General features: G+C 36.6%; 1 protein-coding gene across 1 annotated transcript in view; it reads right to left on the reverse strand.

Moving 5' to 3' along the window:
• The window catches only part of DYNC2H1 (dynein cytoplasmic 2 heavy chain 1), a 152,118-nt gene that overhangs the window by 36,934 nt on the left and 98,616 nt on the right, over positions 1-16,568 (reverse strand). The window contains exon 74 of the mRNA XM_032679259.1: positions 4,662-4,778. Within this exon, the coding sequence (XP_032535150.1) occupies positions 4,662-4,778 (117 nt within the window). The remainder of the gene's footprint in view (positions 1-4,661; positions 4,779-16,568) is intronic.

Consider the following 16,568-nt stretch of genomic DNA (forward strand, 5'->3'; position numbering starts at 1 on the left):
TCCCCCGCAGTTATAAATACCAAACCCCTGTTGCTGACACCAGTTGTGCACCCGCTTGTAAGATCTGTCCACTCCTCCTCATGTCTTCCACCTTCACTGTAAGGATCAAGAAGGAACATTTAGGGCCCTTAACCACCATCCCCAGACCCATGCAGTCATGCTTCATATGCTCCATGCTACCCCTGGCAGCATGACAGGGGGCTATGTAGAAAAGCATCAAGGGGTGATTGAGTGCCAGAAGAGCCTCAGCAGTCCTTCCACAATGTCCCAAATCTGAGCCCCTGAAAGACAGTAAAACTCCCTAGACAACAGATGAGGTCAGAAAATGGGAACAATCCTCTTCCCAACTGCAGAGAGTTGCTCACTACTATCCCCTTCCATTTCCTCCTGGTGCTTCCATGTGGATCAGGTTTAGTTGGCTTGGGAGTTTCATTGAGAGTGCACAGATAAAAATATGTCCATAGATTATGATAAATCATTCCAGTGTACATTCTATAGGACATGTCTATGCCAAGTGTAAATTTTGTTATGTTTCAGAACTATCAGCACAGAGATGTACAACAACTACTTTCAAGGTATTTGTAGGATAATCCTTTTTGAATTAATCCTTGATTTACATACTCAGCATGGGAACAAAAACATTTAAAAACATACTTAATCTTTGTCTACATATTAACAAGCTTTTTTGCCTCTGGAATAAAAAGTGGATGATTTTTAAAAAGAGCTTTGAATCTATACATTAGCTAGATTCAATTCAGACCTATACTGGACACTTCCCGAGTTTTAGTAGTCCGAAACAGATAATTTACCATTATTTCCAACTACCCTTGGGGATAAGTACGTTTGACAGGTAGAAAACTAATATTTGCTTCTTGTTTATAAAACTGAAGGTATTGTCAACATCTATCCCATCCACCTCTACTTTACTACTATCTGTATCCAATAGATTAAAAAGGATGATGATGATGATGATATTATTATTATTAGTAGTATCATTAGTAGTAGTAGTAGTATTATACCTCATGAGGCCAAAAGGCAAGGTCCTGCATCTGGGTCAGGGTAATCCCCAGTTTCAATATAGGCTGGAGGATGAAAGAATTAGGAGCACCCTCTACTCCAGTTTCATGAGACCCTGCCTGGAATGCAGCATTCCCCTCTTGAGTCTTTAGCAGAACACAGACATGGACCTGTTGGAGCTAAATGCAAATGCTTCCAAAATTGAAGGGAAAAAAATTTTTTACACACTTCTAGAATAGCTTTTGTGATTCTACTTCTTCATACCTGGGAAATAATTTTAGCTCATTCTCTGTGCCCATTCATGCATAAATAATATAATTTATGGTTGTTAACTTAAGCAGCAATTTAACTATTTTCTTCATTCCAATTTCCAGGTCTTTAAAACTTCTGAAAACAAACATGGTGCCTTCATTAAGAAATCAGTGTAGAATGAGAATGTAGAAATGTACACAATGTCTGTGGAAATATTAAAGTTGCCTAGACCTTTTCAAAGCTTAAAGCAATTACTGGTTGAACAGACTATGAAAACAAATTTTGATAAAGAACATTGTTATTTAAATTTTTTTAAACACTCAAGCAAATGTCCCCCCCCCAAAACTCCCTACATAAGGTCAGAAACTCTCCTACTCTTAGTTTCATTACCTTGTAATACCATAAAAATTTTCAGAAATCAAAGAAACTTCAAGATAATACAGAATCATGGAATGTTTTGGGTTGGAAGGGACCTTAAAGATCATCAGGTTCCAACCCCCATGCCACAGGCAGGGACACCTTCCACTACACCAGGTTGCTCAAAGCCCCATTCAACCTGACCTTGAACGCTTCCAGGGATGGAGCACCCACAACTTCTCTGGGCAACCTGCGCTAGTCTTACCACCCTCACAGTAAAGACTTTCTTCCTAATAGTCAATCTAAACCTACTTTCTTTCAGTCTGAAGCCACTCCCCCTTGCCCTGTGTTTTGCCAATCTGTTTTGCCTCCCTCCCCCAGTAATGAGGATGGATTTAAGGAACACAGACACCAACTTTAAAGAATAAGTGTATAAGTTTACTGTAGTGCAAGACAGTAAAGAATTACAAAAGAAGCAGTGGCTTATGAAAGGATACACTTAGCAATGCATCTAATCATTACTACAAAAAAAGTCTTATAGTGATTAAGAGAGAGATACATCACCAGTTACCCTAAGTATATTACCATCATCATCATCATCCAGACTGCACTTCAGTTGGAAAGTCCTCCATCACAGCTAAGGTCCGGAAAACCTCTTCCCAGTAAATGGGAAATCCTACGCAGTGTGTCCACCCGCAGGCGAGGCCTCCATCTTCATTGTGAGAGGGTCCAGCTTATATAATGTTAAACAAACCAGCTTACATTACTCAATTGGTGTGGCAAAACTATCTGGCTTTCTTCCTCCACTGGTATTCCCCTTAGGCCTGGCCAAGGCCCAAAGGGAGACCAAGGGAGTCGATTTGGACCATCTACTATCAAATGCCCTATGCCCTATGTTCTTCTAAACACAGAACTTATGGCTACATTAATATCTCAAATATGAACCACCTGTGACTATGTAAGACCCATGGTTTTTCATGGCCATGGCTGGAAAGAAAAGGTGTATTTATAACACATTCAAGCCTTACTAATTATTAATAATACACCGTGTTAACAACCGCCAATGCATATTCTTAAAGCATTATTAAGGATTATATAGCATCTCGGTTAATAAGCAGATATATGTCTAAATACAATACTAGGTTGGAGAGTTCAGCTTATAGGTCAACTTTGGCTCAGGGCCAGTTCTTCAGGCCCCAGCATTATCTCCTGTCACTACATGTCCTTGTAAAATGTCCCTCTCCAGCTCTCATACTGGAAGGCACTATAAGGTCTTCCCAAAGCCCTCTCTTCTCCAGGCTAACAACCTCAACTCCCTCAGCTTGTCTTCACAGGAGAGAAGCCTAGGAAACAATATACAAAATTTTTGTACCTAATGATTCTGTAAAAAAAACAAATTGCTTTTGCTAGGAATAGGTCATGCTAACTAGGTCTTACCCTTACCGTGCAAGGCTCCAGTACTGACCTTCTAGACATGTTATTGTTAGGAGAGCTTGCTGTTTGAAGTAGAATTCAGTACCAGGTTTTTGTTGTTATAATGTGAAGTTTTAGCATGGGATAGCAAGGGTCTTGAAAGTATGGGCACAGGTTGAAAAGAGAGGCTCGAGAATTATGAACAACAGCTGATGGTCACATACTCATCACTGAGAAAGGGCAAAATTAAGAACTGGCAAGACTACTGTTGCTTTTAGACAAGAAGCAATTACACAACAAAGCAAAACAGACAACTGACAGAATAAAGTTACCTGCTACAGCCTGAAAAATAACCCTATCTGTGTCATCCAGTCTGCAGGTCAGGAACTGAGGTAAAGTATTACAAAATCATGAGAGATCTCAGATTTGAGGGTAATGTTAGGGGTGAAAGAAGAGGCCTTTGTCAGGTCCAGCTTCCCTTGTCAAAGAGCTTTTGGTCAATTGATTACCTCCACATGGGTGACTAAGACTACCAAGGACCAGCCAGAAGCACCGACTATGGCTTCAGCTTCATGGTACTGCATACTCACAGCTAACTTATGACTCAAGTTTTAAGGAATAAGTACTTTGAATTTGCACTGATAATGATTAACAATTATAAAGAACTAGCCATTAGCAATGTGCGTTGATAATGGATATTAATGTAGTGCGATTTATTTTGCTGTTTAAAACTGGCTTCATTTATCAGTTTTCCAAACACTACAACCGAAATCTCTAATTTTCTGATGGTGTATACATACATATATGCAATAGTTTCATCTGAGCTTTTGCAAGGAAGATTTGCAAACCTAAAAGTATGTTTAGTTAGTAAGAGATCATGAAAGGTGTCGCATTGAAACATCCTTTTTCTTACAGGATCACAGACCTGGTTAACAGCAGCCCATGTTCAGAGGCCACAGATTTCAACACGAACTTATTTAGTACCAAAGGACTATTTTGACCAAAACATGATGTATCATACACTTAGAATGGATTAAATGAGAATTTAATGAGATATTTCACAATGTTATGGTAAATTCTAATGTGCACCTCATGCCACTTCTTTGTATGAGATTATTTGAGTAAGGAAAAGGTTTTTCTTATTACAGTGTTATTGTGTACAAGACATAGTTTTAGGCCATGATGTCTGTGATCTGTGTAGAAGGGATTTTAATGAACCTCAGTTTAAAGCTAATACCATATTTCAAGACTATACAGGAAAAACTTCATTTATATTTAAAATCATTAAACGTTGTCTTGTGTATATTAGAGAAATGAAAATAACAAATTAAAATCTAAAATACATTAGTATTTTTCTTGGAAACACATACAAGATGATAGTCTCATGTCTTGAGTATGGTCTCACCTTCATATGGAGAAAAAAGTGATAGCCTGTTACATCACGTACAGACTTCATAGCTAATTACAAACACCTAACGTATTTTCCCCTGCAAATGCATTTAATTTACTTTTTCACTTCTAGTGTTTCAATATTTGAGACAATTCCTTAGACTTTACTTTTTATGTAGTTACCAGGAAAAAAAGAAGACTAAGTTGTCATTTCAAATCAGGTACATTCCTACCTGATTAAGTTTCTTCCATAGGTTGAGGATAGGAGAAAGTTCTGTAGACCATATTTCTCTGTCAAATTTGGAGCCAGCAGTTACTGACCTGCTCAGGATCCGAAGCTGTGAAATTACCTGAGTGATGAGAGTACAAATGCAATCTTGAAGAAGGATAAACAAACTTTTTTCAGTACAAAAATGTGATACAATAGCAAATACTCTCCAATTTATCTTTGAACTATACTTTCCTGCATACTTAATTACTGGTCATGGTCTGATCAAAACATAAACAATACCTATATTAAAGTAGAGAACATACTTGAGCCTCATTCATATTAAGCCACAAACAAAAAAAATCCATATTTTTCTTATTGCAGTAATTGACTTTGTTCAACTATAATTTAAAAACTAATGACGTGTATAATTCATTAATTAGCCTCTTTTCCACAAAATTTAGAGTAAAAACTCAAGCTCTGCCTTAAACTAGGCTCCATCTGTAATTAAAAATTTAAAGGAAATAAAAAACCAGAATATGTTACTAAACACATATAGTAACTATCAGGCATCAAAACTAAAGATAATTATAGTCAATTGATTCTGATCTGACCTGGATCTCTTATTTAGATATTCATGCTACCTCAAACTATTTAAATGCATACTTATTAAAGAAAGAAAGAAAGCAATTAAAAGAATAACTGCAAAACTTCCAGAAAGAAGTTCAACTGTGTTTCACTTTTAGCAACCCTGGTAAGTCCACACATAAACTGATAAAATATATGTATACACTTGTAAAGAAAGAACACTAAAATTAAAATTTTTCAGTGATATTGATGTCGGTCCCTTAAACTGCATATAAATCCTCTGGTATTTTAAGGCATATTAGCTAAATTTTAGTTACTTTTCACAGTGTATTTTTTGAAAGACATGTTGCAAAACAACTTATTCTCTCCTCTTTTGCTTGACAATAAAGATTGAAGTTTGATAGTAAAAATTGTATTAAGGACTGGACTATTTAATTGTTACATAGAATGAGGGAGAAAGTCAAGTTGTTTCTGCTGGGTTTTGACTTATTTTCTGTTCTTGAAAGATGTGCAATGATGAAGTGTTTTCTTTTCTTTTGTTTTTCATTTTCTTTCACTGAAGCAAACAGCAGCTTCTTATTAATCAGTTTTGATAGGGACTATGAAGCACTACAAAAGGACGGTAAAACCATCATTTTAATGTCTATAATAAGCACTTACTATGAGATTGTGGACTTCAAAATCCTGAGAGAAGACAGCAAGGCCGGTAGTAGAATCACAACCAGCCAGATCTCAGAAAAGAAGATTTTAGCTTAGTCACAGACCTTTTTAGCAGGACCCAGTTGGCAAATGTTTTGGAGGGCAAAGGAGGGCCAGGAGAGTTTCAAGAAACTGTCAAGAAAAATTTCCTCAAAGCACAAGAACAGTCCATTCTGATACACCGGAAACAAGCATGATAAGCAATCATGGCACAAAATCAACATGGATGTAAAAGAAGTTTCTGATCTCAAATCATAGAATATCCTGAGTTGGAAGGGACCCACCAGGATCATTGAAGTTCAGCTCCTGACCTTGTATAGGATAGCCACAAGAATCACACTGTGTGCTTGAGAACTCTGTCCAAACATTTCTTGAACTCTGTCAGGCTTGGTGCTGTGACCACTTCCCTGGTGAGCCTGTTCCAGTGCCCACTCACACTTCGCGTGAAGAACCTTTTCCTAAAATCCCACCTGAACCTCCACTGACTCAGTTTAATGCCATTCCCTTGGGTCCTGTCACTGGCCACTAGAGAGAAGAGATCAGTGGCTGCCCCTCCATTTTCTCTTGTAAGGAACCTGTAGACAGCTATGAGGTCTCCCACAGAAGATGGGAGCAGGGATGCAGTACCCAGCAGGAATATAAAGGCATTGCTCAGTTGTGTTAGGGTCGAGTGAGGAAAGCCAAATCTCATCTGGGATTGAAAACAGCAGTGGATGCAAAGGCTTAAATGGGCTTCTGGCGAGTATTCTGATAGCTAAAAGAAAATGTGAGCTACTGCTCTTTAAAGCTTCTGTTATGTAAAATAACATTTCATCCTCTCATTCTCATAACTTAATATTAAATTTTAATAATACTTTGTGTGCTCCAGCTATTGTGTATATCAAAAAAGATTCTTGTTTAATTAAAAAAAAGTTATTTTCTCTGATGAATGTTTTGATCATAGTATCTTTATCATTACTGTTATTCTTCCTCGTTTTCATTCTGCACATATGCAAATGTTCTGACAAGCAATACAGATAATAAGCACACATTTGTGCCTTCCAGATATCATTCTTTTAGCTATAGCTTTGACTCTTGTTTTTGGATAGTTGCCTGCCATCATTTGCTAAGCAATAAAACATTTATATCAAATATACTTTTACTGGTAATTCAGTGTGCAATACTTGATATAAACTTGCATATAATGCATGCTATAAAGCTCACAAAAGTTTATATGATTGCTTTTTGAATATGGGAAATTGAAAATATTAACTCTGGTATTCATTTTTTTAAGTGCCTTTAGAGGTATAAACACGTATGTCCAGACCGCTGAAATGAATTTGCAAAAGAGTGACTGCAAGATCAAGTAATTAAAATATTTTTCTAACTATAGTGTATGGGGGTTAGCTGTCTCTTTCTAGTTATCTAATTGCAGAATTTGTTAATATAATTTAAATAGGAAATATACTATCGAACCTTTATTTTAATCTTTTTCTTCACTGCACCTATATCTGTTTCTGTTTTGTATATTTTATCAAAGTAGTTAAAAAATATTGGGATATCATTCTCAAATACACACTTAAAGTAAAAGTACTGAATCAAAAGAAATCAAGTTTTAACTCTTGATCAGATGCTATGATCTTCATCAAATGTCCATGAAAACTCTTTAACACTCTCCAGTTAATTCCATTACTTCTCTCAGGTATAACAGATATGATGGTAGCATAATTTACTACTAAAGTTTCCATGACAGCAAACTATTTCCAATTCACTGTAATTTTTTTTCTTTAATGGGTTAGGCTGAAACTTTGTGTACTGGTGGCTCCTTCAGCCTGAGTATTTTTTGCAAATTGTAGCCTAGAGCAGTCATTCACCTTCAAGAAACAGATGAAAGTACATTTGATTTGTGTCAAAATACTGAGATTCACCTCACCTTTAAACTGCTTCAGTACCCCAAACTTTTGCTAAGGGACTGAAACTTCGATGGACACTTTTTTTGTGCACCATTTTTTACATCCATGAAATCAGTTCAAATTTAGGGAAGAATTAGAGATTGTAAAATAGTAATTCATATTAATGCTTATCTATGGTTACAAGTTTGATTTTAGAACTTGAATGGAGTAAGTATTTAATTCTCACAAAACCCCGTGAAGTTCCTTATAGTATTGGCCAGTCTGTGCTACTTCAAGTCAGCTAAAGCCTGAGAAAATGTTTACTCAGTACTCTCAAATCAGTCTCTTTCTGAATACTATGCAAATGAAAGAGGATTTTTTTTTTTAATAGGATCATAAAACAATTCAGATTGGAAAGAACCCCGGGAGAGGGTCTAACCTCCTGCTTGAAGTATGATGAGTTTTGAGATCAGATCAGGTTGCTCAGGGCTTTATCTGTCCTGGTCTTGGAAAAGTTTAAAGTCGGGAGACTGAACAACCTCCCTGGATGACCTGTTCCACTGCTTTACTGCCGTAGTGCTGAAAAGGTTTCCCTTAATAGCCAATCTGTACCTTTCTTGTTTCAGTTTATGTCCTGTAAAAACAACAGTCACATGCATGGGTCGGGACAAAGAATGTTTTAAGATTGGGAAGGACCTAAATAAAACCATGAGTGGGATATATATCCCTATAAGAATTACCAGGTGTATCACAGAAGTGTCCGAGGTATGGTGATATGTTTGTGGTTGCTCCAAATAACTGTTTTCACCTCCAGGCAAGAGAAACAAGTTTGGAATTGAATGAAGGAAAATTGGATTTAAAAGAAAGAGGAGTATCAGGAATACATTCCTGAGGGCCTTATGAGAAACAGAAATGGCTCTATAAGGCAACAGGACAGGAATGAAAACACAGACTGGATGAGTACCTATAAGGAGACCTTCATTCAGATGATAAAAGAAATATGATTAGAAATGTGTATTTAAGAAGACAAAATAATTCTTGAGTTGAGAGAGGGCACACAGTCACGTCAGACAAGCACAAATTCACCCCACCTACCCTTAGGAACTTACTTAAAGCTTACTTAAAACTTACAAAAATTACAAATATTACCACCTTAGTCTCCTATGTAATCAATAAAGAGACAGACCTTAAGTGGGTTAACTTGTCATTTGGAAGACCCTCATATTGAGCACATAGGAAAACTAAGTTTCTTACATAGGTACCTCAGATAGATGGGTCTATGTTGTGGAAACTATAATGAGGATTTTAATTTAATTTCCTGGAAAGCTAACTACAAAGCTTAAGAAGAATTCAACTCCTCTCACTGTACTATATATACATTACCATCAAGTCAACCTATAATCAACTTCAAATACTTATTCTAGATTAAGCTTGCCTTAAATACAATGCTTCCATGACCACAGAGAGAGATTACAAGTGGCTATCACAGATGCATACATCTAGGTCTGTTGAATCTTAGTCTTTGCACTCTAACCAGGTATGTACTTACAGTACTAAGTAAACTGAAAATTTAATCATGGATGTATAATACAGGGTACTCAATACCTAACCTTTGAATGCTCTCCTTTGTTATTGCAATATATTCTTTTAATATATTATAAACTAAAAGCACTTACATGATGTGCTAGTCCAGACCAAATACACACCTAAATATTCTGTATAATTATAAAAGTGTAAAAACCTACCATAATGCAAGAAAACAGTACCATCATTAAAAATATGAGAGGGATAGAAAGGTAATCAAAATATAAAATCAATCACCAATAATGTCTGTTTAAAGAGGAGTGAGAAGATTATTCAGAACTACAATTCTCTGTAGAAGCTGTCTGTTTTAAAAAAGGTTAACTAATCATAACAGTATTTATATAAAAAATTCAATAGAACAATTTATTTGTGAATAGTGCATCTAATACCTATGAACAGCCTAGAGGAACTGCTTTCTTTGTGGAAAATTCAAACACTGCATGTTTTTTGAGTTGTCAGTGCAGAAAAATACAAATTGCATATATTAATAAAGGTGGGGTGGTCAAACTTAAAATGTCAATATTTATTTACCTAGTTATTAAGTTAGTTGTGCATCTCAGCTTTTTTATCTATTGCATACTTCTGTGTTTTCTGTGGACATATGTTATGATATTGACCAACACATTACAGTAAACAGCACATGCATTTAGAAGAATTAGGAGAGAGATTAAAGAGAACTGAAAGCTATAAAGACAATGATCAGTGATCCCATGTAGCTTCATATGGAACTACTAGAAAGTCATGTTTGACCTGAAAATTAAAATAAAAAATCAATGGAACAAATAAAAATGAGAAAATGTCATGATTTTAACTTCCTTTTCTGGAACTTAGATAATACAGATTTCTAGGAAGACAAAATCTATTTCTGTTCTTTACTCATGTACAAGATGAGGAAAAAGTCTTGCCCTCAGTCATTCATAGCTACTGCGAAACTGCTACTTCACAAACACAATAAACACAGGCTTATATCTGTATAAGATATAGTTAAGTTTTGTATTCATTTCAGATGCAATATGCTCTACAAATCACGCAACAAAATCAAATTTTACACAAAGTATTACAGTTTCAAAAAGAGAAAAGTTATACAGTCAAAAATATATTGCAAAATCCTATGTCAGTGAACGAAAATAAACACCAAAACACCTCAAATCAATAATTTCTGAACTAAATATGATTACTCTTCTAAGAACACAAAGCTGAAAAGATTTGCTAGTCAGGTAACTGGTATTTTTTTCAAGACTATAGAACAAATAAAATAGATTTTTATTGTTGTACTAAAATCTAGCAAACGCCTCTAAGTAAACCTAAAGATGTCAAAGCAGATACTCTACTGCCATCTACCAGTTTTAGAAGGATGTGGTCTTAGCACAGAAACCACTTTTATGGTTCATTTCTCTGAATGACACAATATATCCCTTTACAAAACTGTTCAAGGAGATATTTCTGGTTTTATAAGACTTTACAGCTCAAACTAAAATATGAAGCTATAACTTAATTACTCGGGTAAATATTGTTAAAATACTAACCCAGTGCAATATAACTATGTCTTCACTGTGTCATGAAGAGGCAACAGATTTCTGTTTGACATGCCTCCTGTCAGAACTACATGCTTCCATACTGTTTCTCAGTTTGGCTGCAGTTCCCACACAGCTGTGAAAGTAGCCTAAGACCGAGTTGCCAATGAAACTTCTGACTTTCAGTCTCTCTGTGTCTCTTACCCTCTCTGCAAGAACAGGATCCATGGATGCTGCTGGGACAAAAGCATTTTAATGGCACTCATAAGCAAATCAGTCCTACTGCATGTGGATGAGTAAGAGACAGTATAGCTCTACACTTGCTCTTTTGTTGTTCCTTCAAGGCCACCTCAAAGCTGCACTTTCACTCAGTAAGGATCTGAAACAGGAGTGGACTCTATAAAGAGATAAATGCCTTCTCAATCAAAATACTAAGCAAATGAGGGGAAAATGTTGACACTAGCTGTATCTTCCTTTATACAGAAGAGGATCATATATCATATACATCTGACAACAGGAAGATTCTCCCTAGAGTAGGTGTTCCGAGGAGGAAGAAGATCAGCAGCATACTGCAGATGGACAGCATGAGGCCAGTACTGTCATAGCCAGTATTCCAGTTGAACCTTCTTCAAAAAAATAACTATGAGTTTTACTTCCTACATATTCACAGGATACACATTACCTGAAGACTATGACGCTAAGAGGAAGGCCAAACAGGTGGTTGATCTTAACCAATTACATCCTGATAAAATTTAAGAACACTGGAAGACTGCAGCCTGTTCTTAGAAAAAACTTCTCATATGCAGAACACCAATATATTCTCATATACATAGTACCAATCCTGTAGGAATTAATAAGGCTACTTGAATCACTGCATTGATTCACTGCACTGGTAAAGAGATGTGGTTTTGCTAGAGCACAATTCTGTGACTTCCACTCCATGAATGGCACAGCACATTTCTGTCATGCATCACCACAGGTATATACAAAATACTCCCCGTATTTTAAAAATTCTTCTTAAGTACTCAGATCTCTCAATTGCAGGGTAATAAATACAGGCTGCCATTACTCACCAACTTCTGCTAGAGACTGTTAGTCATGTATTTGTGATGTGGGATGCACTTAATAAATGTCAGTAATTATATGCTCTGGACAGCTGATACAAGGGTTATATAAATGCTAAATTATTTTATGAAAATAGATTTATTTCTATAGATGTCAGAGGAACATAAGAGGTTAAAGAATAACATACATTGCATACTTTTCAATAATTATACCCATATTACTCTTTGTGGTATGATTAGAATTATGGACGAGTAGTAAATATAAAATTAGTGTTCCAAGTCCTGTTGAGCTAGATTTTGAAAGAGAAAATTTTAGTCTGTTGACAAGCACACAGGATGCTGCAGCTATCATAGTTGCACCCTGAAAAATAACCACATACCACAGCCCTCTTATTCTATACACAGTAGAAATACTGCAGTAAGAAGCAGGTTCGTAAATATTGGTGGATATACTCACCCTAACTTTTCTTTATCTGACTTGGGTAATAACAGTCATTGAGACTTGGTGTACAGTCTCAAGCATGATCCAGCCATTTAAGAGTTAGGGGTGTCCTTGTACACCTTCCCCTCTCCACTTTCTCTACCTGCTCCTGTCAGTAGTAAGGTAAAAACAAGCTGTACTAGAACCATGCATCTGACCACAGTTTTAGGAAGAAAGAGCAGCTTTAATTGGACAACACACTTTTTGCCTGATTTTGGAAACCTGACATTGTTCAGATACCACAATTTTCTTAACTCATCCTGATATAATGTGTGAATATTATTTCTCTGCATTGAGTTTCTGCTAGAACAAACTTAAGTTTTCAAATAATTCAGCTGCCATTCATGATGAGTATGAAATGCCACGGTATGAATACATGAATCACAAAATCACAGAACAGTTGCGGTTGAAAGGGACCTCTAGAAATCATCTAGTGCAGTATCCCCGCCAAAGCAAATTCACCCAGAGCAGGTTGCACAGGATCACCTCCAGGTAGGTGATATTCAACCACAACCTCTCTGGACAGCCGGTTCCAGTGCTCTGTCACCCTTACAGTTAGGAAGTTTTTCATGATATTCAGATGGAACTTCTGGGATTCAGTTTGTGCCTGCTGTCCCTTGTCCTGTCGCTGGGCACCACCAAAGAGAGTCTGGACCCACCCTCTTGACACTTGCCCTTAAGGTATCTGTAAGCATTGATAAAATCCCTCTCAGTTATCCTTTCTCCAGGCTAAGCATGCCCAGGTCTCACCGCCTTTCCTCGTAAGAGAGATGCTCCAGTCCCATAATCATCTTCTTAGTCCTCCACTTGACACTTTCCAGTAGTTCCTCATCTTTCTCGAACTGGGGAGCCCAGAACTGCACACAGGACTCCACATGTGGCCTCATCAGGGCAGAGTAGAAGGGCAGGATCACCTCACCCTCCCCCTGCTGGCAGTGCTCTTCCTAATGCACTCCAGGATACCATTGGCCTTCTCGCCCACAAGATCACACTGCTGGCTCATGGACAGCTTGTTGTCCACCGGGCCCCCAAGTCCTTCTCCACAGAGCTGTTTTCCAGGAGGTCAGCCTCCAGACCGTACTGATTCATGAGGTTATTCCTCCCCACATGCAGGACCCTGCATTTGCCTTTGTTGAATTGAAAGTCTCCAGCCTGTAAAGGTCTCGTTGAATGGCATCACAGCACTTTGAGATATCAGTCACTCCTCCCACACAAAAATAAGTATGAATATGGGCACAGATCATTTTTACGCATTTTTAAACACTCTCTATAACACTTTGCATTGTAGTTCTGGAAACAAATTGAAATCTATAGCGGTGATCTACAAGATGAGATTTTTACTGAGTGCGAGAAATAAAACACACAAGCTTTATACTTTAACAAAGAACTACATCAACAAATTTTTCACAGGATTTATATCTTAAAAGTTTGAATAAAATTCATGTCAGATCTGATAGTTTACAAAATTTTAAGTCAATTTAAGTTACCTTTTAGTCACAGAAACCCTTTTAATACCATTATTTTCAACTGTGTATCTTTATATTTCAAAATGTATATGAAAAAGCTGTATTATTAATGATGATTACACTGAAGGAAGTTTCTGAAGTGCTCGTTAACAGCCAACATTGCAAATTCAGGCAGAACTTATTTATACATATGCTGCAGATAGCCATGAGGTAAACTACAGAGTTACAGTTTTGGACTTTAGGAAAGCAGGCACTGGTTTACTGAGTATAAGGGAGAGGGAAAATTTGAGACTATTATATAGTGGACAGCACATTAATTTTGTTTGATTAAAAGGGGGAATAAAGGATTACTTTTGAGTGAGTTTCAGAACCAATCACCTCATTTTTCAGAAAGACCAGCATTTTTAGCAGAATGACTGTTTGGGTAAGCATGGAGTGCCTTGAATTGAAAGACAGAGGGAAAAAAAAAAAAGAAAAAAAAAAGGGAACATACAAGAAGCAAAATCAAGAACAGAGAAAGAACTGCTTGGGCAATTCAGGATGAAATTAGAAAAGCCTAGGCCAACTGGAAATAAGACCAGCATGGCACATTAAGGGTGATATGGGTTCCAACACATATGAAAAACTTCAAAGAAAACATGGGGCATTTTCTGAATGTAAAAGAACATAAGTGAGGCATGGTAAATAAAACTTGAAGTATTCAGTGGCCTCTGTGCACGGTTTAGGAAGCAAAGGAGCAGATAATACTGGGAGAGAAACAGTTCACCTAGACAACACAAACATACTCATAACATTAACACACAGTTCAATCCAGCTGTCAGCTAGTCACCAGCAGAGTTCCCAAGGCTCGGTATTGGGACCAATTCTGTTTAATATCTTATCAGTTATGTGGATGTGCACATTGGTAAACATGGGGCAAGTAACAGATCAGTCTCACAAGCATACACTTTTCCATTAATGTCAATTATAGCCTTGCCTAAGGATGAACAATTAGCTGAACCATTCACATGGCTTTAGTAGTGGAATAAAATAAAACTATAACAAAAAAATGAAATTTAAAATGTGTTGGTCTTTAGCTGCCCTGGAACACAAAACAAGCAAAAAAACCTGTCTGCTAATTAATAAAATCCATTTTTTTTCTTTGAGAGAAGCACTACAACTTGCATGCTTAAAGATGCTTGAATTTTCACTTCTTCCTCCTGAACTCTTCTTTAAACTGAATATTTAAATATAAAATGCAAGTGTGACAACTATATTTAGATTGTTACAATACTCATGTAGAAATGGGAAAACCAACTATTTTCTAAATCCTATCCCAGTAAAAATCTAATAGTCCAGTCTCCAGTAGAAAAGAAGCCCTCCTGTTTTCTGGATAACCAACAGCCTGGTAGTTATGGCAGTTTTCTTTAATCTCTTCAATGTTCATTAAAATGTTCACTATACAATTTTTAGAAATGCTGTTGATATTACTACAAAGCTTGATCCAAAGTTCAATAGTAAGAAATAGGTAATTCCAAAAGGTGATTCACTCCTTTATTTTAGATGCCTATCTAAGAATGGCACAAATTATTCCCTGTAGCTGCTTGTCTTACTTCAGCAACAAAAAAAATGGATAACTAGCTAAGATGAAGTGGATAATACAAATATGATTGAAGCTAGATTAGAAGCATTGCAGAGGGGCTTCTTTTTTTTTAACTTCAATTGGCTTTGAATTGGGCTTATCATATTTTTCTATCACAGTACCTAAACATTTAAAAGAAAAACAAATTCCTATGAAATTATTCCAATATTGATCAGTGGAATTTGAAGTAGCTTGAATCAATAAGTACATCACAAGTCTTTTTTAGTAGGGTTTAAAGAAAATATCCTTTAAGAGTTGAACTACGAATCTGACAGAACCTCTCTGTGTATTTCAAAGATCAACTTTAATTCCACAAAATCTATTTTTTAAATACCATTGACTTGTTTGGAAGCATTAGAATAACATCTAAATAAAATATTTGGTATTAACACAGAAGGTATTTTAAGAAATACTAAAACACTAACAAGATAATATTAGTGAAGAAAACAGAATTTCACACACCTACATAAATCATTCTACAGCAGGTATGAATCTGATATTTTGGAGATGGACTGTAACATACAGGGAGCCTAGATAACCATTAGATTAGGCACCTAACTCTGAGAAAAATAAAGCTTTCTTAGATGACTATCACCCTTAGTATAGAAAATATTTTTTCTGTTATATTAGTTTAGCTGCCAACCTGTAGTGACAATCCAAAAAAATACATCCATACTGGTAAATAAAAGGGAAAGTTTGTGACTTCCAGCAAGAAGAAAAGGCTTCTTCTCCATCTGCAAATGTCCAACTGCAGAATGAGTAGAAACAGGTGAGGAGGGAAAAGTTTTTCGGTATGTGGGCTTCCTGAGCCTGTCTCATGGATCAGAACCAGTGCCATCCAGAGAAAGTGGCAGGTGCCCATGGACATGGGGGCCCAGGTGGTGTTCATTGCCAACGCTGCTAGTGGAGGGAATGGGACAGGAATGGACAAATGTTAACATGGCTTCCAAGCTGGGATGTCACAGACATTACTTTGTATCTTATGGCTATGACACCTTGTTTGAGAGAGATTGACAGGCAGGGGCAGACAGAATCCATACCACA

This window comes from Chiroxiphia lanceolata, chromosome 2 (genome assembly GCF_009829145.1).
Source record: "Chiroxiphia lanceolata isolate bChiLan1 chromosome 2, bChiLan1.pri, whole genome shotgun sequence".
Classification (NCBI taxonomy): domain Eukaryota; kingdom Metazoa; phylum Chordata; class Aves; order Passeriformes; family Pipridae; genus Chiroxiphia; species Chiroxiphia lanceolata.